This window comes from Leptonotus elevatus, chromosome 6 (assembly GCF_054856555.1).
Source record: "Leptonotus elevatus isolate MCC_2025b chromosome 6, RoL_Lele_1.0, whole genome shotgun sequence".
Lineage (NCBI taxonomy): Eukaryota > Metazoa > Chordata > Actinopteri > Syngnathiformes > Syngnathidae > Leptonotus > Leptonotus elevatus.
Window position 1 is genome coordinate 4,168,149 of NC_141244.1, and position 22,026 is coordinate 4,190,174.

Below are 22,026 nucleotides of genomic sequence, written 5' to 3' on the forward strand. Positions count from 1 at the left end.
TTCATGTTGTCTGGACGGGGCCTTAGACTCCTGTCTCCCCTCTGTCTGCGTCGATCCATTGTTGTTTTCGCCTGTCATGCTGACGGATTTTTGCCCTGTTGTTCCCCACACGTTTTGCATTGTTTGCCTTCTTGGAGTTTGTTTTTGTTTCTGTACAGTACCTCGTTCACCTCCTTGTTTCTGGTTTAATTAAATCCCTCTTTTGACTACACCTTTGCCTCCTCGCCCTGCTTCCCTGCACTTGGGTCCGCAACCACCACTATTCCCTGACAGTTTTTACGCGAGTTCACGTGCGCCTGTCTATGAAAATAGGATCCTGTAAGATGTAATGGTGTACTTGGATGAGTTTGGTGTGGAATATTGTGAGCCACTTCATTTAAAAAAAAAAAAGAAAAAAAAAGACAAAATTGCACGTTTTCACATTTCTCTCAGAGCCATGCTGAAGTGTCAAGGTGGCATGATAGTCAATAACTATTTGAGAACTATAATAATTAATTATATTAATTTGTTTTCAACCACAACCAGATCAGGGTGTACTCCGCCTACTGCCGAAGCCAGCTAGGATAGGCTCCAGCGCCTCCCGCGACTCTTGTGAGGACAAGCGGTTAAGAAAATGGATGGATGCTTTCAACCACTTTCAGTTGCCTATTGGGAGTGTTTTAATGAGAGATTCAACAGTCTGTGAGCGCTGCCTGAGTTTACAGGCTCATTAAAAAATAAGTCACTTTTGATTACTCCACATATGCTGCAAATTAAAAAGATTAGGCTATATTCTAAGTGGGAGTCTGGTGAGCCATTGTCAGAATTGCTTAATTTGGCATATGGGCACCTCATGATTTAAATTGGGTTCGAACTAGATAGGGCGTTGTTTAAAATGAAAGTGATTTATTTATTTTAAAATTGCTGACACAATGGGCTTTTTGCACAAATCCATTACTTCCTGAATTTAGCAAATTTAGCAATTTTGACCTCAGTAACCACGACGACAATGGCCATACACACCTGGATTAATCAGTTTGCCCAATCATGAAAGACGGGAAATGGAGTGGTGCTGAATTCAGGTAGTGGATGTGTGCAAAGAGAGCATACAGTATAAGAGTACAATACTATATTAAAGATGGCAGAACTTGTTCATCTGCTGCCACCTATCGGTTAAATATGGAAGCCCATTTTCGCTTGTTAAAAAAAGACCGTTCAGACAATAAACTACGACACGTTCATTTTGTTATTTTCTATTCTTACTTAGCATGTCTGAGCTTGACTGTCAGACTTATACAAATGAATGCATACACTCCCTTGGCATTATATTGCACAGAGATGCTAAGCATTTAGTATCCGCAAAAGCCATGCACTAATTGACTTGTTTATCTATTCATTTTCGGTTGATTTGTTCTGTCACTTTGGCATATATGAATATGGAGCTGAATAAAGAGTAAAACAATATTTTCTAAACCATTATAGTGATGTAAAACGCTTAGGAGCAAACGTTTATGATCCCACAAAACATAACCAGCAATAAATCCATCAGCAAAGCAATTTCATGAAAATAGCAATTTATTTTGTTCTTTCACATACTCAAAAAGGCACATGTAAAATGAAATTAAAACAAAAATGTTTCACCATCCCATCTGTACCTATATAGGAAAATAAGACAAACAAGTACCTACTAAAAATAAATGAATGCTGTGATATGTACCGCAAGGTAGGAAGCTTGTTAGTATGGCCGTAGGTATATATGATGTTTGTTAAGCAACACATCCATAGCCGCCCTTATTTTAATACAGGTCTTGTATTGGATCCCATTCAATTGTGCAGGTGTACCTAATAAAGGTACCAGTTAGTGTATGTTGCTAATGAAGCCTGCCAGGGCTCATGTGAAACACTAAAACTGTCAGCCCTAACATCACAATCAATGTCAGGTACAATGCTAACTAGATTAGCAACAAGGAAAAGGGCTTTATATGTTGTGTGTAATATTTCAGGATTAGGTAACTTAATTCAGAATCAGCAGTTATGACATTTCAATTTATGCATCCATGTTTGTAACATCTGCGGCACCATCCAGGCTCCATGGCAGAGTGAAGCTCTCCCCCTCCAGCTCCTTGTAAATGGCTGAGGAGAAGTGGGCCAGTTGCTTTGAGCTAAAATGTTTTTTCCAGTCTCCAACAACACCTAATGCAGAGACAAAACTGTAAGCCATGCATGTTTTTACTCGTTCACCGTGTTGCATACAGTTGAGAAGAAAACGGTAGCTTACACCCTTCAAAAAATAAATGAGCAGCAGAAATCAGAAAAAAAGACAGCTGCCTCACCTTTCCTAAGGAATTGAGACTTGTCAGAGTCCATGTATATCTTGGGGACCAAACTGAAGTTGGACATGATGTTGGACTGCATGGACTTGAAAGAACAATGGTTGGCTATTTTCTCGATGTCTTCGTCACTCAGGTTCTTTCCCAGAAATTTGGAAATAAGACGTACAGCTGCAGGAAGGTCCTGCAAGGTATGAATGCTTCTCAATTAATCTAAATGTGTGGATTATGCAAAAACTCAAATACTTTTACCTGAATCATCTGTTCATATGTAATATACATGATTCTGTCTCCCAGCTCTGTGTGCCTCCAGCTCTTGACATGGTCAGTCCATTTGCCAAACATCACTGCAGACTCACCACACAGAATGTTTTGTCAATTTGTGTCCAAAAGGAATGAAAAATAATTTAAAATCAATGTACATATGCATATGTGTATGTTCAATACAACGGTCGATTGATTAGGGATGTAATGATGTCCAAACGCCACCATGCGATGCTGTCACAACATGAACCTCACGATATGTGGGGAACTTGGCGCTACAAAAATAAATAAATAAATAAAGCGCATGACAATGTAAAAAACAACAACAACTCATGTTAGAAAAAAAAGCAAAATTTTGTGTGTGTGTGGGGGGGGGGGGGGGTTGGAAGCGTGTTTACAATCCCCTTCATCTGGCGCTTAGCATGGGTCTTAAATGTAGGTGGCCAAAACCTATTAACCTACCTATTAAAGTGAAACTGCATAAATAAAATAACCACCAGAGAGTTGGACCTGCACAAGTCCCCGGACAATGAAAGGAATTAACAATCATCCACCTTCCAAAAAAAGCACGACCCAAGGATTTTCACGACTACAGGCCAGTGGCCCTGACCTCGATCCGCTGTAAATGTATGGAGAGGGTGGAGTCTTTACTGGTTGTCAGATTGGACCCACTTCAATTTGCTTGCTTACAAAGCAAAACGAGGCACGGCGGACACAAGTCTCATGCTCTTGGACAGAGTAACTAGACAATTGGACTCTCAAAGTCCCCACACAATGATTTTATTTACGAACTTTTCATTTGCTTTTAGTACTGTAAATAATAACACACTGCTTGACTGAATCTCTTCCCTTCAAGTGCATACCACTTTAATTCTATGGATTAAGGAATTTTTATGTGATAGATCACAGCATGTGTTTTTAAATGGTTTTAGGTCTAACCAATTGGTTTTAAAAACAGGTCTTCCTCAGGGCTGTGTACTGTCACCACTTCCCTTCTCTGTTTGCACTTATCACATCACCTCTAACAGAGAAGGAATGACTATTTTAAAATATGCAGATGACATTGCTGCCATCAGGCAAACGTTACACAACACCACTGGCCCAAAGGAATATTTACAAGAAATCATTTATCCCTACAGCAATAAAAAAAAATTAAATGGCCCTAAGTAGCACTGTTTTTATTAAGCATCAAATTTTATTGTATTTTCTCTCTATCATTGTGGTATTTGAGGTAGTGTTGGATGTTGATTTGAAAGCTGTGTTTAAAGATGAATTTCTGTTTATCTTAACAGACAAATAAAGTTATATTCTATTCTACTCTAAATGGAAAACAACCTGGCCTTTTTAACTCATTCACTCTTAGCCATTTTCACTGAAGCAACCCCCTTTGCTCCCGGTTGTTTTACTGGATTTTGAATGATTTTGCAAGGCCTACTACAAAATATTGTGTTCTATTGCCATAAAAACTACCAAAAAAAGTATCTGTTTCAGTTTTGCAGCAATTAGCATTAGAAAATAGGCAAGTTTCATCATCATTTACAAATCTGTTCAAAACTGTGGCGGAAACAGCTTGTTGCAACATGGCCCTGGGTAATATCTTATAATCTGCTGGCACCTGCTGGCCGTTTTTGTAATAACTACCATTGCCTCATACATTCTCTTCAGTTCAGAGGCTGCATCAAAGCCGTCTGTAGCTCTAGCATAAAAAAACAAAACATTAAAAAAACGTGTAAAATATGTCTTTGGGAGCATGGTAATATTTAAAATAGAACGTATTTATACAGTTTTGGGAGCAAATGAGTTAACAAACGTGCTGCTTTTATTACCAGAACTTTACAACGACAATATCGTGGCAATTTTAAGATTGCGATATTGCCATTATCGTTACATTCCTAGTCTGCAGTGGTGGAGAACTGTGCTGCATCATAACAAGATGTGTTCCTAATATTCTGGGGATCTTTTTTAACAATGTGAAACCTAATGACTGTATTGTCTTATAACAGGTCCCAACATTATACCTCAATTACAAGAAAACAGATCTCATCCATTGTATGGGCCTTAATACTGGAATAAATGTGAGAAAAGTGAGCCAGTGATTGAACTGTAACAAAAGTGTTGCGTAATAATACTCTGAGCTAGAAAGTAAGGTTGATACGGAATAGGCTAGCTATCAAAAGTCGAATATTAATTTTGTATTCATACTCTACAAAGCTCATTCATATTTCTAACCAGATATCTAATGCAAATGCTTCACAATTTAAAACAGCCCAGAGTCTGAAGAGAGAGAGAGAGAGAGAGAGAGAGAGAGAGAGAGAGAGAGAGAGAGAGAGAGAGAGAGAGAGAGAGAGAGAGAGAGAGAGAGAGAGAGAGAGAGAGAGAGAGAAAGAGAAAAACGCTGTAAAAAAAAAAAATCTGGAAAAAATATATATATATCAAACTAAACCTCTTCCTTCCAGGAATTTGTCAATAAACTGATCCCAGGTTCCAGGGTCTTCAAGGAAAGTGGCCATCTGGTGGAAGTAATAGGAAGACACAATGACATCCTTGGGATTCCTCATTACATAGATCACCTGCCAAAGGGGGAAAATGTGTCAAACTCAGGATGACATTGCAGCTGCTAAAGGGAGACACAGCACTCTATTTTCAACCAGAACGAACCTTGGCTTTTGAGGAGAAAAAGGACTGTGGCATAAGTTGGTAAGGAAAATGTGTGACCAGTGCTCGTGGAGAAGCCAATTGATCCACAACTACTTTTAATCTTTTCTCCTCTAGCCAGGGAACTCGATCCCAGTTGGGAATGGTTTGGATGGGGGTCAAGTTCCCACCATTCAGCACCAGCGGGAGGATCTCTTGCATCCAAATTGTACCTGCAGAGGAGAGCATTTTGCATTACAATGTACATTACTGTACATGCAGTGTATGCCAAAAGTAGTATAATCTTGTGAACAAGTAGGGCTGCACAAGATATTGAAAAAATATTGATATTGCAATGTTGAGCCATTCAATATGCTTATCGCAAAGACATGCAATATGTTTCACATGGAATCGTATCTAAATTTGACCAGTGAGACGCAAACTTAAATGTGCATCACCATCTAATAGTTGAATATTATCAAGGCCCTAGATAATATTCAACCATTAGATTCCAGGGTAATTGCAATTAACTAAGAATATTTTGAGATATCTTGCTGCATGAGAAAATTTAATTGTTTTATTAGATAATAAAAATGTCATTTGTTTAGGTACAAGTTAAATATCGCAATAATATTGATATTGCTATATTCAACAACTATATCGCGTATCGCATGTTTTTCCAATATCGTGCAACCCTATGTAAGCATGTACAGTTGTGTTTGTAAGTTTACATGTAAACATATGAGTGTACTGCATGATGAGACAAAAGCTTAATGCCCATAAAATCCAAAATACTATTGATATTTTCTGAGGTTAAAGTTGATATGAGTATAGATGTGCGTGTGAATTTTGGTGACGATTCACAGCATTTTTGTGTCAATAAGTGACGTTTAGCTTTTGTACATTAGTAGTTGTGTTCAAACGTTTACGCACCTCAAGGGTATGTAAACTTTTAAAGGTGCATTAAGCCTTTTAAAAAGGTAATATTAAAGCTTTTTCTACATCATGTATGCTCCACCAATGCCGAGATGAGTACGAAGAGCCCTAACTGTTTGACTCTGACTGCACCTATTAGCTTTTTTCTTCCGTTTATAATAGAGTGTGCGGACACTGCACACTACACACTTTCTTTGGGGAGGGGAGGTGAGTTTTTCTCATCTCATTAGAATTCATGTCTTCAGTTTGTCAACTGTGACTGTCGCATTAAGATTGTGCACGTACTCGCACGCGCACCATGAACGAGCCTGACACAGATGCTGCAGTTAAGCTTTGGGTCAGAGGTGGCAGTCGCGAGTAAAAAAGTGACAAACTGCACAAAGATCCTTTAAGCACAGCTGTGCAAAATTACCACATAATTGCTTTTCACAATTTCCATCTATGTAGTTTGTTTAATTAGAATTATACATTTAAAATAACTTGTAATTGTAAAGTAATACACAGTTCACAATCAGATGCACACACCTAAACGTAATGTTGCTAATCATTTGAATAAAGCAAAGACATATTTCGTATACTTCTATGGCTCCCTTTCATTGTCCAAACAACCAAGTTTCAATGACACACAATTTGAATAGAGATTTTTCTTTTCTTTAATGACAACTAGTGTTTATTATCAGCTAGCCATTTGGCATAGAGACAGCATCATCATATAGTAAGTATAGAAACAAAATCACCTAGGTTTAAGGGAACCTCTGATTTATCCAGATTAAATCAACCAAGTATCACATTACACTTTATCACAAAGCATACCTCTGTGCTGATTACAGAACTCAGAGGTGGTTGAAAAACATTTACATGGACTCCATCTGTGTGTGCTAATATTAAACTACTGTACGCGATTGAGGACCACGGCAAACCACAGAAAACATTGGGGCAGGGAGTCAACAACACTGACCTGACTTTGGATACGTGACGGCAATGGCGTCATCGTCTTTAAACGTGAATTCCTGTGCAAAAAATGTCAGGCTTTCTTGAGAGTGGGTTTCCTTCGGCAACATACGTCCATAGTGCATAAAATAAAACTCATCTATAGACATTGTTTTTGTCTTTACAACTATCGAGGGAAGAGCCACTGAGCTAGGCGGATCCGCTGAGACGTTCACGTACAAGAGAATTTACGAAACGATGTGTTTCCAACAAGATATTTTAGACAACGTCCAAGCCTGCATATTTACGGTTATTGTTTTTTAGCGACCTTAAAAAGTTAATATGACCACCCAAGGTGTAAAAGGAGACAATAAAACGACCACCAATTTTAATGTGGGCAAATGTCCGAGGGTACAGAAAGTAAGCACAGCATTTCTTCACTTCCGCCAGCTTAATGGCTGTTTTTTTTAATTATTATTATTATTTTTATATACAGTATTCTTCATTAAATGTACGATTTGGCACATTGAATACAACATGTAAACGCCATATATAAAGGCACGAGGCACATAACAAACCAACAAATGTCACAAGCACAAAAAAAAACCCTGAGTAAACAAAGACGAATAAACAATTGAATAAAACAAACAAACAAATCAATAAGTCAATAAATAAATTAACAAAAAAAATACATACATACATACATACATACATACATACATACATACATACATACATACATGTGCATCCCTATAAGTGAGGCTAGAAGTCATCTAAAGACACCCAACTCGTATATGCACTGAGTAGGGCTATTGCATTTTCCTTTTTCATCAGTCTTAAAGAGCTGAGGTGGTTGCCTGTGAGGCTTTTCATGAAAACAGACGAAGACAGCTTCATCTTTCTCCATTTGGAGCTATGGATGAAATATTTATCTAACAATAATAATTTAACATCAGTTCACATACATTGTCTTTCAAAATGAGACCAAGGACAATTCTATTCTACCTGTCTACTCTACCAAAAACGACAATGCTAAACTGAGCAAATTACATTTTTGTGGAGCTTAGCAGATATAAAACAACACGTTCACCTTCCACTGAAATTCAAAGCATATCATATGACGCCAAAGACTTGATGATAATGGTTACAGTTGGTGCATTTGTGCTGAACGTTGCAGGTCTGAGGTGAACCAAATAAGTTTGAAATTGTTTACAGAAGTACAATAAACAAAAAAAAACAGTTAAAGTTGTTTTCCTAAAATTAACTTAGTAGCCACTGCTCAGAAGCTCGGAGCTCACACTCACTCAAGCACACACTCACTCAAGCACACACACGCGCACGCACACCCCCACATGCACACACACACACAGGTGGCAACTCCGGCATAAAATCACAAATTCAAGGTGTTTATTTATAATGCGCACAGTGAAAAGAAAATGTACAAATAAAATTACTTTTCCCTATAGTGTACTATAATGCATGCACTTGTATGCCACTGTTTCCCTCAATTCATTTAATTACCAGCATCTTATCACTATCATTATTGAACACTATTGAATCTTCCTCATGTTACATTTTGTTATACATATAGAGTCTCAGATTCACAAATAATTATTCCATGTTCTTCAGAGTGGAACTCAAGACAAAACTAAACAGTATGTGTATAGTACCTGATTTGGGATAAGTCACAGAAAACACATCGGTGTCCTCCACAGAGAAATTCTCAGCATATTCCAAGCTCTCCTCGGAGTGAGCTCCGGGTGGCAGGGGCAGGCCGTGGTACTTGATGTAGCTGGGCCAAGACATGCTGACTGGAGACCTGCAGGAGGACTGATGGTACACGTCACGCCTCACTCTATAAGGTAGTTTGTGTGATTGTAAGCAAGTTCCTCCTACTTCGGCTGACAAACCATTAATTTTGTAGTTTGACGACAATGTCAGGTTATAGCTAGCATTTTTTTTAAACATTTGTAAGTCAGATTTATTACATAAAGTATAATTCTTATGGATAATTAAGGTCAAATTTAATTTAAGACCCAGATCCGCAGACATTATGTAGTTAGAGATACTGGCTATATGCTGCCAGGTCACACTTGTTCAATTCAGAGTGGAATGTGCAAAGCATTTGTCAGGCTATTAGTGTTTCCAAGCTTTCGTTTTTCGTGCATACACAAGCCTCAGTGAGTCAACAGACAAAGCAATGTGTATATGCGTATTAGTGAACAGCCATGAGCATTGAGGCTTGCTAAAAATGCAAGCGTTGTGGGCCCCCTGAAGCACCCGCTAAGTGGAAAGGGGGGGCACAAAATGATGTGCATCGTGAACTCAACTCGTACAGGGGACAGATGTATGACTTGTGGTTTGAATACAGCAGTGTTGTAGCCGAGCCAGTTCAATGAATGAAAGTTCACAAACTCGTCCATATTTACTCCTGGTAACACAAGCAGCCTGAATTATTGTAAAATGAATTTATCATAAAACAAACACAATAAATTATATGTTGTAAAACAATATTTTAGTGAACAATGCAAAAAAAAATAGTGAAAAACAGTTTGGTTTGACCTCAATATTGTTTTAGGCCGAATCTTAAAGGGACAGTAACGTGAAAAATCAACTTTTTGGAGCTTTTAGCTATGTTAAAATGCTAATTCCTCACCAAAAACATCACCGAAGTGGTATTTCCTGTCGTCACCCCTTTATGAGAAATTCTAAGTGATTCTGCTCTCCAAGCACGAGTAATTCCCGAGAAACAAGTGAGTGCTCACTCTTATGACGTCATCAGATACGGATCCGCTCGCAGGATAGTGATAAAAGCAGCCTTTAATCAGTAAACATTCTGTCAAAATGAATTTAAAGCAATCAATTATCCTTCACATTTGCAAGTCCAAAGTGGAATGACAATTGGCCGTCTTAAATTCCCAGAAAGGTTGTGGCTGACACTTGTGTAAACTACAAGTACAATTTCTGCACTGTTGAGCCTAACTGGAAGAAGCAGAAGGTCCCAGCTTTGTGTCCCCCTCTGGGATTTTTTTTCTCCGTCCCCCTCCACTCCTCCTCCACTCACTACAATGTCTTGCGGCAAAGGAGCCGTTGTGTTTCAAATGTTTATTGAAGAATTTAACATCTATCCAATTTCCACATTTAAAGAAGAGGCGGTTGTACTTCAAGGTCTTGCGTGGCAGAGGAGTGTTTGAACGCAGCGCTCCAGAGTTTTGTGGGTGGTGCGTGCAGCAGCCGGCTTAGGACGAGAGGGGTACGGCAACCAGACTGGGGGAGGGGTTTAACTGAACCGGGCGTTGTATTTATAGCTAAAATGCATAAATATAAATAGAAAAATAGCCAGGAAATTTTCATAAATTACATTGCCATCGTGTCAATGGTAAGATTTAATCATTATATACATATAGTTAACTTTGGAAGGGCTTAAAATACCGCCCTTTAAAGTTAAAGTAGGTTACCACTTGATCATGTAAGTTTTTTCTGCGCATTTGGCCCATCCCCTGATGGAGCAGTGAGCAGCAGCAGAGGTCGCATTCGGGGAATCATTTGGTAATGTAAGTGTATCCACAGTTTGATTTAATTATTATTTATTCTGGTGTTTACAATATTAAGTCACTTACGTAAATTCATGTTTTTATTTGATATTAATAATTGAAGATATAATTCTGCCTTTATTTTGCATGCATACAAGGTCTCGCGTTATTTTGGAGCGTGCACTTTCATTTCCGGATTTGTACTTCTGGTTCACTAAAGACGAGAAAGAACGATGCAGCTGGCTTACTCATTATCTGAAAAGGTCTGTTGTAGTGAATGAGGTAGATGCAACGGACTTCAGACTTTTACACATCAGCGCCGTTTCCGGCCACTGCTGGCCGCTTTCAAACACTCGCAACCCCACCCCTGCGCCCCCCAACCGCGGCGCTCCCGCTCATCGGCGAGAGGGTGTCTCAGCTATCTGAAATGCTACGGACACTGAGACAGACACTACACACTCGCAGCCTCGAACCCGTCGACAAGAACCGAGAGGCACAAATGCGGAAGCGCAAATACTGGGACGCGGCCCGCAAACCGGAAACATAGTTGAAGGGTGAAAACCCGGAAGTGGAGGGAGAGAATTGGAAATTAGCCTTTCAATGCTCATAGCATAGGGCACACACTGCACCAAATTGGTCTGCATGACTGTCGTCTCAGAAGGAAGCCTCTTCTGAAGATGATGCACAAGAAAGCCGGCAAAAACAAGAAGATTAAGGACATGGATTACTGGTCATGTGGTCTGATGAGAACAAAATAAACTATTTGGTTGAAATGGTGTCAAGCGTGTGTGGTGCCAACCAGGTGAGGCGCGCAAACACAAGTGCGTCTTGCCTACAGTCAAGCATGGTGAGAGTGCTGGGGCGCTAGTTAATTGGAACCATATGAATGCCAACATCAACATGTACTGTGACATTCTAAAACGGAACATGATTAAACTAAACTCTATTGAACATCTCTGGGGCGTCATCAAATTGAAGTGGGAGTGTCAGGTCTCGCACACCTGCCAGCTCAATGATGTCGTCATGGAGGAGTGGAAAAGGATTCCAATGGCAACCTGTGAAGCTCTGTTGAGCTCCATGCCCAAGAGAGTTAGGGCACTACTGGAAATGTTGACACATATGGGCATTTCCCCTCAGAGGGTGTAGTCACTTTTGTTGCCAGAAATTTAGTTATTAATGGCTGTTTTTTTTTTTTGTTATTTTGGGAGAACAATAACTTTATACTGTTATATATTCTGTACAATGGCTACTTTTCATTGTGTCAACTGTCAATGTGTCATTTCTTCAGACTTCAGTGTTGTCCCATGAAAGGATTTAATTCAATATCTGCATAAATATAAGTACTCACTTTTGTGAGATCTTGTAAAACTCTTGTAAAGGATCCCATGAGATTGTACCTGATGTTGTACCTGATGTTGTGGCCAGTAGATTTTAAAAATGGGTAGGCTATGTGTTAGAATTTGCAATTGTACATATTAGGGATGTAACAAAAAACGATTTGAATAGGAAAGTTGATACTGATTTAAAAGATGAAGGCATCAAATTGAACCGAATTGTTCAACTTAAAATGTCGAGATATGGATCAAATTGTCTTTTATTGGAGAGAAATGCCACATTTACAGTAACCTACTGACAAGTTCACTAAGAAAAACCAAATCCCTCATACCCTGTGCAGTCTAATCAATCAAGAGAAGAAAACTTAAGTCACATTTATTCAAATCTCGCAGGAAAGTCATCTCAGAACATCTTCCAACAAAAAGTATACAGTGTACAGGCCTTCTGGCAAGTGGAATATTGTTTAATCCAGATTTGAGGAAGAATTACAGATGGCTATCATAATTTCTTCTTTTGAAATAACGTGTCCCAGGTATTTGCTACACATATAGTGACACTTCATTATGGGTAACATGTTTTAAATTTGTTTTGGTACATTTAGGTAAATGACCAGGTAATGGTGCTGTTAGTATTAAAACATTCCAGGTGGATTCATCACACACAGGTCATATTTATTTATCTGTGATGAAAATGTTTAACTTCGTTGCTCATTCTCAGTTCTTATGTCATGACATACAACATGTGCTGAAAAGTTGTATATAAATAAAATTACAATTATAGCGTCCACGCAAATGCATGATGAAAATGTGTTATTAATCTAGGGGCATATTCTCCCGTTCGCTCATAAATCAATTTCTTACACACTTTCAATGCACGGCGAATCTCCCTTCTCGGCGTCTGACTCCCCCACCTACATAACAGGTGAAAACTCACACTTAGCCACCAAAGAGGTGTGACCCGTTGAAATGGGGGGATGTCTGCAAGTCCCGCATTGTGGAGTTTTCTTGAGGCAAGTATATTCCATGCAGATCCATTTGGAATAATATTTGTCATTTCAAATGTGAGGGTGACTTGAGAATGGATTGGGAAGTTATATACTGATCGTCAGCAGTGACGCGTGCGTCTCATGTAACGGGATACAGTTAAGAAGCATGTGTATTATTCACATTCTGAATATAAAAGTAGGGGTGTTAATTTTGAGTAAATTTAAAGTTCGATTAATGACAGCCCCTTACTTGGTAAGCCTGTACTGGGGGAATTCCAGTCGCAACGCCGCAGACACGTCCACGTCAAAATTTAGCAGTACTTTAATAAACGTAATAATAATGCATATATTTGTGGAGACTGGGGTCAAGTAGTATTTTACAATTTTAAAATGTGCAGAATTTCACAAGTTACTTCATGTTAAAGATAAAATAGCTCTTAATATGAACAGAAAAATGCACTGAGCTGTCACCAATGTCTTACAAATGCAATAATGCCATCTAGTGGCAGGAAATTACCTCAATCAACACAAATCAATATCACACTCGTTTTTTACCGTCCAGAACATATTTTTAATTTTAACTCAATTTTATGAATTATTATGAAATTACTGTATCAATAACTACAAGATGCAGCCATATTTCTATTAGTTTACCATTTTTCCCACTTTTATGTTAAGAGTATGAAAACTTAGAAAAACATTTTTACTGTACATTTTGTGGAACATTTAGAACGGATGTAAAATTTGTGATTAATCGAAAGTTAACTATAGAAGTAATACGATTAAAAAATGTAATCGCCTGACACCCCTAAATAAAAGTAATTTAATCAGAGTGCTGTGCTTGTGACTATTTGGAGCTCTTCCATTAGTTGAAAAGTGAGTCAGCCGGCCGTTGTGTAAGCGTTGACCCGAGCGTGTGGTACTTCTGTGGATTTCACGATTGGAATATGCCAAATAAAAACAAATGTTTCAAAATATAACTTACAATTACTACCATTGGAACGATGCGCTTTCAGAAAAAACTCCAAGGCACGAGACAGCAGCCGCTCGACGTGACTTGGCCGAAAATAATAATTAATTGAATCAAAACGTGCAATTTGATGTTTCACCTTCAAGAGGCGCTAGTCCTTAGTATAACCTCCTGATCGCGTAAGAGGAAAGATGCTTACTGGTAAGTCTTTGTGAGAATACGCACAACACCGTTAGATTTGACAGGGGACGCCGTCATTTATATATCACTCCACCATGACTGCGTACATTTCAAGAAGGAGCGTTGATGGGAGACTCTGTGCAGCTAAATAAATGCAGGGCAGCGCACCATTTCTGACTTAAGTACCCGGGAGAATATGTCCCCTAGTCATTAAACAAAGACAGAACATTAATATTACTTACAATGGCTTGATTTGTGATCATGATAAAAAAAATACACTTTTTGACAAAATCTCAGCGTTTCAGTCGATACAATACGAAAAAGTCTTCTGATGTTACTTGTATCCACCCACAAAAGAATAAGCTCCACTGAAGATCCCCCAAATCAACAATTTGAGAAAAAAAACAAGTCTGGATGAACTCGCTTCATTACCAGTTGGTGGCCTGGATGTTAGACCAGTCCATAAAACTAGTTTGGACTTAGTTACTGTGCACCAGGGTGACAAAGAGAAATAACGAGCAGAGAGAGATGGCACCAGTCAGCACAGCTTTCACCAACAACACCGTCCAGCTGCCCAAGAGGAAGGCATGGATGAACAATCTGCATGTACAAAAGGTGTAAAACAAGTTAAAACATACAAGTGTTCAAAGTACACATGTTTAACAATTCATACTACAGGCTGCCTGTTTTCCAATTCAAATCTAACAGTGCTATTTAAATTAGTCATATTTTTGAGACTTTTGAATGGTGAATGTTTGGACAGAGTATAAAGAGTAAAAAAAGCCTTTACACTCTGAAAATCTATTTTCTCAAAATCTTTGTCATTCAGAAAAATGCCTTTTGTAGTGTACTAAATAATATAATGCATTCCAAGTTAACCATTATCTAAAACTACTCTTTCGAATAGTAAAACCGTTCTTTTCTGTGTTGGGATGGAAATGCATAGAGGAACACAGCGTTGATGGAGGAGCGATCACCTCGTCTTTGAAAAGTAAAAACTTCTGATGCCATGTAGACCTTGAAAAGTACTAGCACAGAACTATTGACTGAATACACTTAGTAGCCACCTGCCCCAGTTAACCACAAATTTGACGGCAGAGGTCATTTTTCAGATGACTTCCCAGTAGCTTGGAACACGTATACATATTGCAACCATCAACAGTTCTACAAGAAAGAGGGTGAGCGTCAACAAGTTCCTGGGTCTGCACTTCTTGTAAGAGCCGTTCTGGGGCAACAACACTGCATCACTTTCCAAAAAAAAGCCCAACATTGCCTGTATTTCCTTGCCCAACGTTTTTCTTTTTTTTTAACATAGCATATCCTACACTTAGTCAAAATAATGTTGGTGCTACTAATATGTAATGTTTCGATACTGATACTGGTATCGGCAGCGGCCCCGATACTGCATTAAAGCAGTGGTATCGGTGAGTACGAACAAGTAACATGCCGATACCATTCATTCCGACACTAATATAGGACTTTGGATGCAGCATCTTGTGTCTTGCTCATGCACGACATTCACTGATGTGTGTGTGACATGTTCACTGCATGCCGAGCTAAGGCATGGCCCTTGAATGCTCTGAACCAATGGCAGGACAGCTTTTTCATGTTGAGAAAAAAAAAAACTTAGGCATCGGCCGATACTGCAAAGATGGGTATCGGAATTGGGGGCCAAAAAAGGGTATCGGAACAACACTACTAATATAATCTGTAGCAGTCTGCGAGAGAGGCTTCTCAACACACAGATATTTCATTTGTTTTTCTGTCAAATCCTATTTTTAATGCTGTGTTATTCTTGTACAATGTCCTTGGAGGCCAGAGAAAGTGCTTACAAATAAAATGTAATATATTAGAGAAAGTACACTGCATTATTCATGCACTCCTTTTCAATATTAATGAACAAACATTCATTTATTCATTCATTATCCGTAGCGCTTATCCTAATGCAGTATTATTGTTTGTCAAACAGTCATTTGCTGTAGTCTGAAGCATTAAGACTCGTGTATCCTCTTAATCTGTTTTGACTCAATTAGATTAATTGGAATTAAATTATGTGAAGTCGGCCTCTGAGCGTCTAAAAAATGTAAGATTCATTCTTCAAATAAGCCCAAATGTCCAGATACCTGCGTTGGATGTGCTTTTTATTTATTTTTTACTTTGATGCAATTTAAATAACATGGATGTCTGTTAATCAATGCAATTACTGGTTACAATTTTTGATACAGTATATATATATATATATATATATATATATATATATATATATATATATATATATATATATATATATATGAAAGATTTTTGTGATGATGGGTATTAAATTTTACGAGGATGTTCCCGTTAAATTCTAGTAACCAAAACATAAATGAGATGCTCTCTTCTCTTGTTTCGTGTTAATTCAACAATGAGCATATTGAGGAGCATATTGAGGATGCACTTACTCCATTAAGAAGGACTTGTAGACACACAGTGCCAGCAGCACAGTAACAGGGAGCCTGAAGCTCTTGGGAAGGTCATAGCGTGTGAACATCCACACGACTGCTGCCATGGCAATATAATGGACCTGTACACAGACAGAAAGAAAGAGAAATCAAAACATTTTGACGATGTGCTTGTCTGACCACAGAGAGGAACTATCTTTTCACACGTTGCTATGGTTGTAAAATTGAATCAGAGGGAATGTGTTGCCAGTGCTAGCGTGAACAAAAATAATGTGACAAAAAGAGAACCCAAGTGGACAAGAACATAAATGACAGACACTCACCAAACTAATATTGGAGTCAAAGCTCATCTGGATATATTTCCAGTCAAACTCGATCCCTCTGGCTCCAACCCAGAGAGGAAGACATCTGCACAACCACAAGCAGACAGTTTGATATGAACACTTGCTTGATGAAACTGAACTATGTGTCTAAATGGCATAAAACCAAGTGATGTCAATTATTGGGAAAAAAAGGAGAGGAGAGGAGGACGTGCTTACCTTGACATTACAAGTTCTGCAGTTGCCCAGCCCATAGCGGCCACCATTATTTTGTATTCTCCTTTGCCGGCATTGCGTGACATGACAAGATGGAGGCCTAACAGGTCTGCAAGGTCCACTGTTGCTTTCATAAATTCCTGATACACACATTTACAATATTTTGCATTTGGGTAAACAAAATATTTAAAATATCTTTTGAGTATGGTGCAGTGCAGTACAGCGCTAGTAGCTCATTAACATATTGGCAATAAATCACTTGAAGAAGTTTTAATCAAAATAGGGAATTATGTCACTATTATTACTATTAAATACAGGATATGACATTATGTTTGTAAGGCTTTTTGTTGGTCAGTTGAGCATTTGTTTTGTATTTAGAGTTACGTAAATCTAAAAAAGAAGATTTTGCTCCCAAGAGTGAAAACTCTTGCTGTGTCAGCAGTATCAGCAGTATGATGAGAACAGGCAAGTTTAGAATTGCAGCGAGTTACGAACGTCCCCATTTACGAACAATTCAACTTTTGCACAAAATCTTCTTGAAAAAATTTATCATTCGCACAGCAGCACATCAAACATTTCTGTTTCAGCAGCTTCTATGCTTCCATTCTTCACTTGTTTCAAGCTGGGACGCACCCTCTGCGCATCATCGCATTATAAAATTGCCACAATATCATTTTCGTCAGGTCACGAAATTAAAAGCAGCACATCTGTTAAAAAGATGAGGTTGTATTCCATGTGTGCAGTACTAGCGCCCTCTGGTGGTTAGTTTATTTGTACAGTTTTATTTTAATTATGAATGTTTTGGCCTTTGCGGCAGTTATTATCCATAAATTACTCAAACCAGAAACTATTTTTAAACATCTCCATCAAAAAACATTACTTTTTGCCCACTTTAGCCAAAACACAGCATTTAGAGTAGACCATGATACTTTGTGCTGCTGAGCCAATAGGAGCACACGACAATGACATGTGACATGACATGACATGACATGACAAAGCCTATTTTTTGGTCACAGCCGTTATTTACAAAAACAATTAGAGATGTGAAACGAAGCTTCTAGATCAGTGGTGTCCAAGCCCCTATGCAGCCTGTTTTTCATGTCTCCCTCCTTCAGCGCAGCTGAATCTAATGATCAACTCATAAGCAAGCTTTGCAGAAGCCTGATGATGATCCTGATCATGAATCAAGTGTGTTAGTGGAGAGAATCGTGGAAAACAGGCTGGATAGTGGCTCTCGAGGACTTGGGCATCCCTGTTATAGATAGTATTCACACGACGTAATTTGCCCCACATTGTACTGTACGCTGTTCACGGGTCCATGGAATGTCGAATGGGAACGGACAAACGGGTGTCCGGAATTCCCAGATAACCTTACCTTCATCTCTCACAAAGACACACGTGCGCGCGCGCACGCACGCACACACGCACCGTAATTAAGACCTAATTACGCGACGCTGCCGCAAAACGAACTTTTATCCCAGTCGCCAATTTTGAAATTGTTATTGTTAATATGGTGTTTAAATAGTACATCGGTGCGTGATATGTAAGGAAGGTGGAACTCTGACTCACGTTAGCATGTAGCGGGTTAGCAACTAGCTCATGCAGCATGCTGACAATTCAACCTTTTTCCTTTTCTTCAGTGAATAAGTTCCAAACAGTGAAAAGCGATTAAAACATCCTCTTTCCCCTCCTACATTTAAATTAGCCGCGTAGTGTGTGGAGGACTCGACTCTCTCTCTCTCTCTCTCTCTCTCTCTCTCGATATGTTTTTACATTACACACAGAATGAAATTTAAGACCTCACCCATATATTAAAATGCAATACTTTTTCAAGAACTTTTATGGTGGTACTTCGAAATTAATAAATTCCATGCGTGAAAGCAATGTCAGTTTAGTGTAGGGACTATAAAGAGTAAACATGCAGTCCTCATGGGGACTTGTTTATGAGGTGCACCCCGTCTCGTTTTGAAAATGACTGAAATCTTTACCCATGCAATAAAGTTGCACTGTAGAGTTTAAAATGTTAATATTAAAAGCTTTTTGTACATTATGTATGCACCACCAATGCCCAGATGAGTAAAAAGAGCCCTGACTTTTTAACTGTGATTGCGCCTATTAGCTTGTATCTTCCCTTTGCTGTGGTGTGTTCGGGTGGGGGTGGGGGGATGGAGTGGTGAACGGTGACGTCATGCTCGTCCCGGCAGACATTTAGTGTTAGCGTACGACACAATTGGGGTGGAAACTGGAAAAATAAAAATAAAACAAACACAGCCTAAACTCCATCTCAGACTGAAGAAAACTGGAGTTTATTCGAGCGCACGTATTCTCACTCGCACCCTGCACAAGCTTGACACAGAGGTTGCAGTTACACTTAAGGCCAGAGGTGGCAGTCGTGAGTAAAAAAAAGGTGACAAACCCCATAAAGCACCTTTAAAGATTAATGAGCAATAACTATCATGTTTTATTCTTTTCATAATTATGTGAATAAAATTCCCTTATTTCAAAATTTTAACCACAATAAAATAAATAAATGTAACTTATTTTTAGGGCTGGAATGGATTCATTGCATTGGGGAACATTACCTCAAGTTATGAACATTTCAGGTTACAAACGGGATCACAAAACCAATTAAGTCTTTATGTAGGCCCAATTGTTGAAACCTTTGCTTTCAATCTCATCTTTTGTGCAAATGTACCTAATGTTGCGGCTAGTGAGTACTGAGTACGATATCACTTTGGCACTTACCCCTACAAAATCATAAACTCCAGCTCCTCCTTCCCAGGTGGGGAAAAAAGTTGCAAGGAACAACATCTGGCAAACACAATTATAGTAAAAAACATTAACACCAGTGTTCTCAAGGATCTCATGTGCTCATTAAATAGACATTTTCGGTGGCATCTAGCTCAGTGGTTATCAACCTTTTAGAGGTCCCCCTGCATATTTGTATAGTATAATATAGTCAAATTATGAGCTTAAGTTGTAACTTCCAGAACAAAACGGCATGTTTCACAATAAAAGCATTCTTAAGAAATTATTGGTGTACACCCACTAAAATGTGATGTCATATATATAATGTCATAATTTGAAAATAATGCAGATCATGTTACGTTTGCATAACTTAACAGTGTCATGCAGTAACTTGATCTTTTAAATACTGTATAATAAATTACACTTGCAAAACAAATTGAATTACTGAAGGGAAAAAAGTCCTGATGACCTCTATAGTTTAAGTAGCTAAAGGTTTCAGTCACACCTGAATAAAACAATACTATTTATAGAAATGTCATAGGAGTTTTTGAAAAGAATTACACTGCTGACCATTGGGGGTCCTGGGACTGCAGGTTGAGAAACACTGATCTAGCTGACATGAGAGTTTATAACACGTTTTCCTCAGTTAGCTCCAAGATGAATGCCAAATCATAGTGTATACTCACTTTGCAGAGCTGGACAAAAAGGTAGGTAGCGCCAGCCTGGACACACCTCCAGAAAGCGTTGTACTCAGAACTAACAATCGGACGCACAGAGTGAAGAAGATGATACGTTATTACACAATGACAAAAGCCCGAAAAGTGTTGTCTTAAAAATTATACTAAAATAAAGCCAATAATAGCTTGTTAACATTAGGCTAAGTACGGACATTTGCGTAATACTAAAAGGATTTTACAGAACCATACAAAGGTCTGACATTAGTACGCTGATTAGCAGACCATTTTGTTTCCATTACAAGGAATTGAAATGCGAAAGGAGCATGTATAACTACCAAACATGATTGTAAATAGCAACTGATGTTTCAATATGGGTAAATTGTATAATATAGGTATGTAAAGAATGCTTGATGACGTGGTCAAAGGCCAAAAAACACTTGGACATTGATGCTGTGAAAGATGAGTTGACTTATCTTTTGATATTTGAATGTCAATTGTCTACATTTGCATGGCATTCTATCAACCACGAAAGAAGTTGCCCAGGCTCTTTGATGAATGTACGAAATAAAGTAAGGGAAATACGTCAGTGACTCACTCACTCACCGTCACCCACTGTTTGTGGATAATTCAACACATCTTGAAATGGCTCCAGAGGCTAAATTATGCCTCATAATTCTCACTTCATACACATTTTAAGAAGTGGGATTGGGGTTTTTTTTTAACAGAAAAAAAGACCGTTAACTGAATCAATACTTTTTGATTAGTCTAATTTGCCAAAAAATCATCATGGTGTCATCCAAGATGGGGAAGGTCATAAAAGACCTATTAACTACTAAACTGCATCTCAATAGTTTTTTTTTTTCTAGCTCTTTCCCAATGTAACAAGTTTGATTGGAGAAAATTGCATTTTCTTTTCACATACCTATAGAATAAATTAACTTTTATTGTAAACGTGTTATGGATGTATTAAGTATAGTTGCAGATTTAAAATTAATACTTACAGTCCGCTGCACTTGTATGTTATAAAGTAAGGGAAATACGCCAAAGCAAAGCAATTTCCAAAATGAAAGAGAGTCATGACGGCAGGTCAGATAATCCGGTGGCCTGTAGAAATATTTTAAAACAAAAGAAAATAAAGTATTAGTCCATAAGACATACTTGCAAGGACATTCACCATGTTTGCCCACACCACTGGACTAATTGTGAATATTACAATTAAACATTTATTTTTCACGCGGTAGGGAATTTTGGTTGGAGAAGGCACCTTAATACTACACGGGCAAATCCATCCAGCCACACAGATTGACACACAGTGCACGATATACATAATACACAGACAAATACACCTCAATGTATTCACAAACATTTAGCATGTAAATATGTTGGTGGTACAACATGTAATATTGGGAAGACGTTACTTACAACAACAAAAATGAGGGAGAAGCAGAATGTCGTGCGGTACCAAATGACAACCGGAAGTTAGTGTCGTTCTACGTTAAAATCCCTCCGACTGAGTTTCCGCTGGGGCTCAAGGAATGGCAATAAATC

The 22,026-nt window shown here is 38.4% G+C and overlaps 2 protein-coding genes across 3 annotated transcripts; both read right to left on the bottom strand.

Moving 5' to 3' along the window:
* Positions 1-1,536: 1,536 nt before the first annotated feature.
* On the bottom strand, positions 1,537-8,914 carry sult2st3 (sulfotransferase family 2, cytosolic sulfotransferase 3). 2 transcript variants are annotated; one of them, XM_086079601.1, is made up of 6 exons: positions 8,744-8,914; positions 5,232-5,440; positions 5,017-5,143; positions 2,562-2,656; positions 2,313-2,493; positions 1,537-2,172 (listed from the first exon to the last, which is right to left on the bottom strand). In XM_086079601.1, the coding sequence occupies exons 1-6, from the start codon at positions 8,877-8,879 to the stop codon at positions 2,027-2,029; spliced, it is 894 nt and encodes a 297-aa protein (XP_085935727.1). In that variant the 5' UTR covers positions 8,880-8,914; the 3' UTR covers positions 1,537-2,026. The 2 variants fall into 2 exon arrangements, with proteins under 2 accessions (XP_085935727.1, XP_085935726.1); XM_086079600.1 differs by lacking the exon at positions 8,744-8,914 and adding an exon at positions 7,102-7,310.
* Positions 8,915-12,182: 3,268 nt separating this feature from the next.
* Positions 12,183-22,018, bottom strand: tmem147 (transmembrane protein 147). The gene is made up of 8 exons (XM_086078550.1): positions 21,901-22,018; positions 21,480-21,582; positions 20,488-20,557; positions 19,799-19,864; positions 17,057-17,193; positions 16,841-16,925; positions 16,518-16,639; positions 12,183-14,676 (listed from the first exon to the last, which is right to left on the bottom strand). The coding sequence occupies exons 2-8, from the start codon at positions 21,554-21,556 to the stop codon at positions 14,556-14,558; spliced, it is 678 nt and encodes a 225-aa protein (XP_085934676.1). The 5' UTR covers positions 21,557-21,582; positions 21,901-22,018; the 3' UTR covers positions 12,183-14,555.
* Positions 22,019-22,026: the final 8 nt, after the last annotated feature.

Coding starts and splice junctions, on each gene's coding strand:
- sult2st3 (XM_086079600.1), bottom strand. CDS start 7,243: ATGTCTATAGATGAGTTTTATTTTATGCACTATGGACGTATGTTGCCG. Junction 2,657..5,016: donor CAAATTCCTGGAAGGAAGAG/GTTTAGTTTGAT, acceptor GTGAGTCTGCAG/TGATGTTTGGCAAATGGACT. Junction 2,494..2,561: donor CATATGAACAGATGATTCAG/GTAAAAGTATTT, acceptor CATACCTTGCAG/GACCTTCCTGCAGCTGTACG.
- tmem147 (XM_086078550.1), bottom strand. CDS start 21,556: ATGACTCTCTTTCATTTTGGAAATTGCTTTGCTTTGGCGTATTTCCCT. Junction 20,558..21,479: donor ACATACAAGTGCAGCGGACT/GTAAGTATTAAT, acceptor TCCGATTGTTAG/TTCTGAGTACAACGCTTTCT. Junction 16,640..16,840: donor TTGACTCCAATATTAGTTTG/GTGAGTGTCTGT, acceptor GTCTGTGTACAG/GTCCATTATATTGCCATGGC.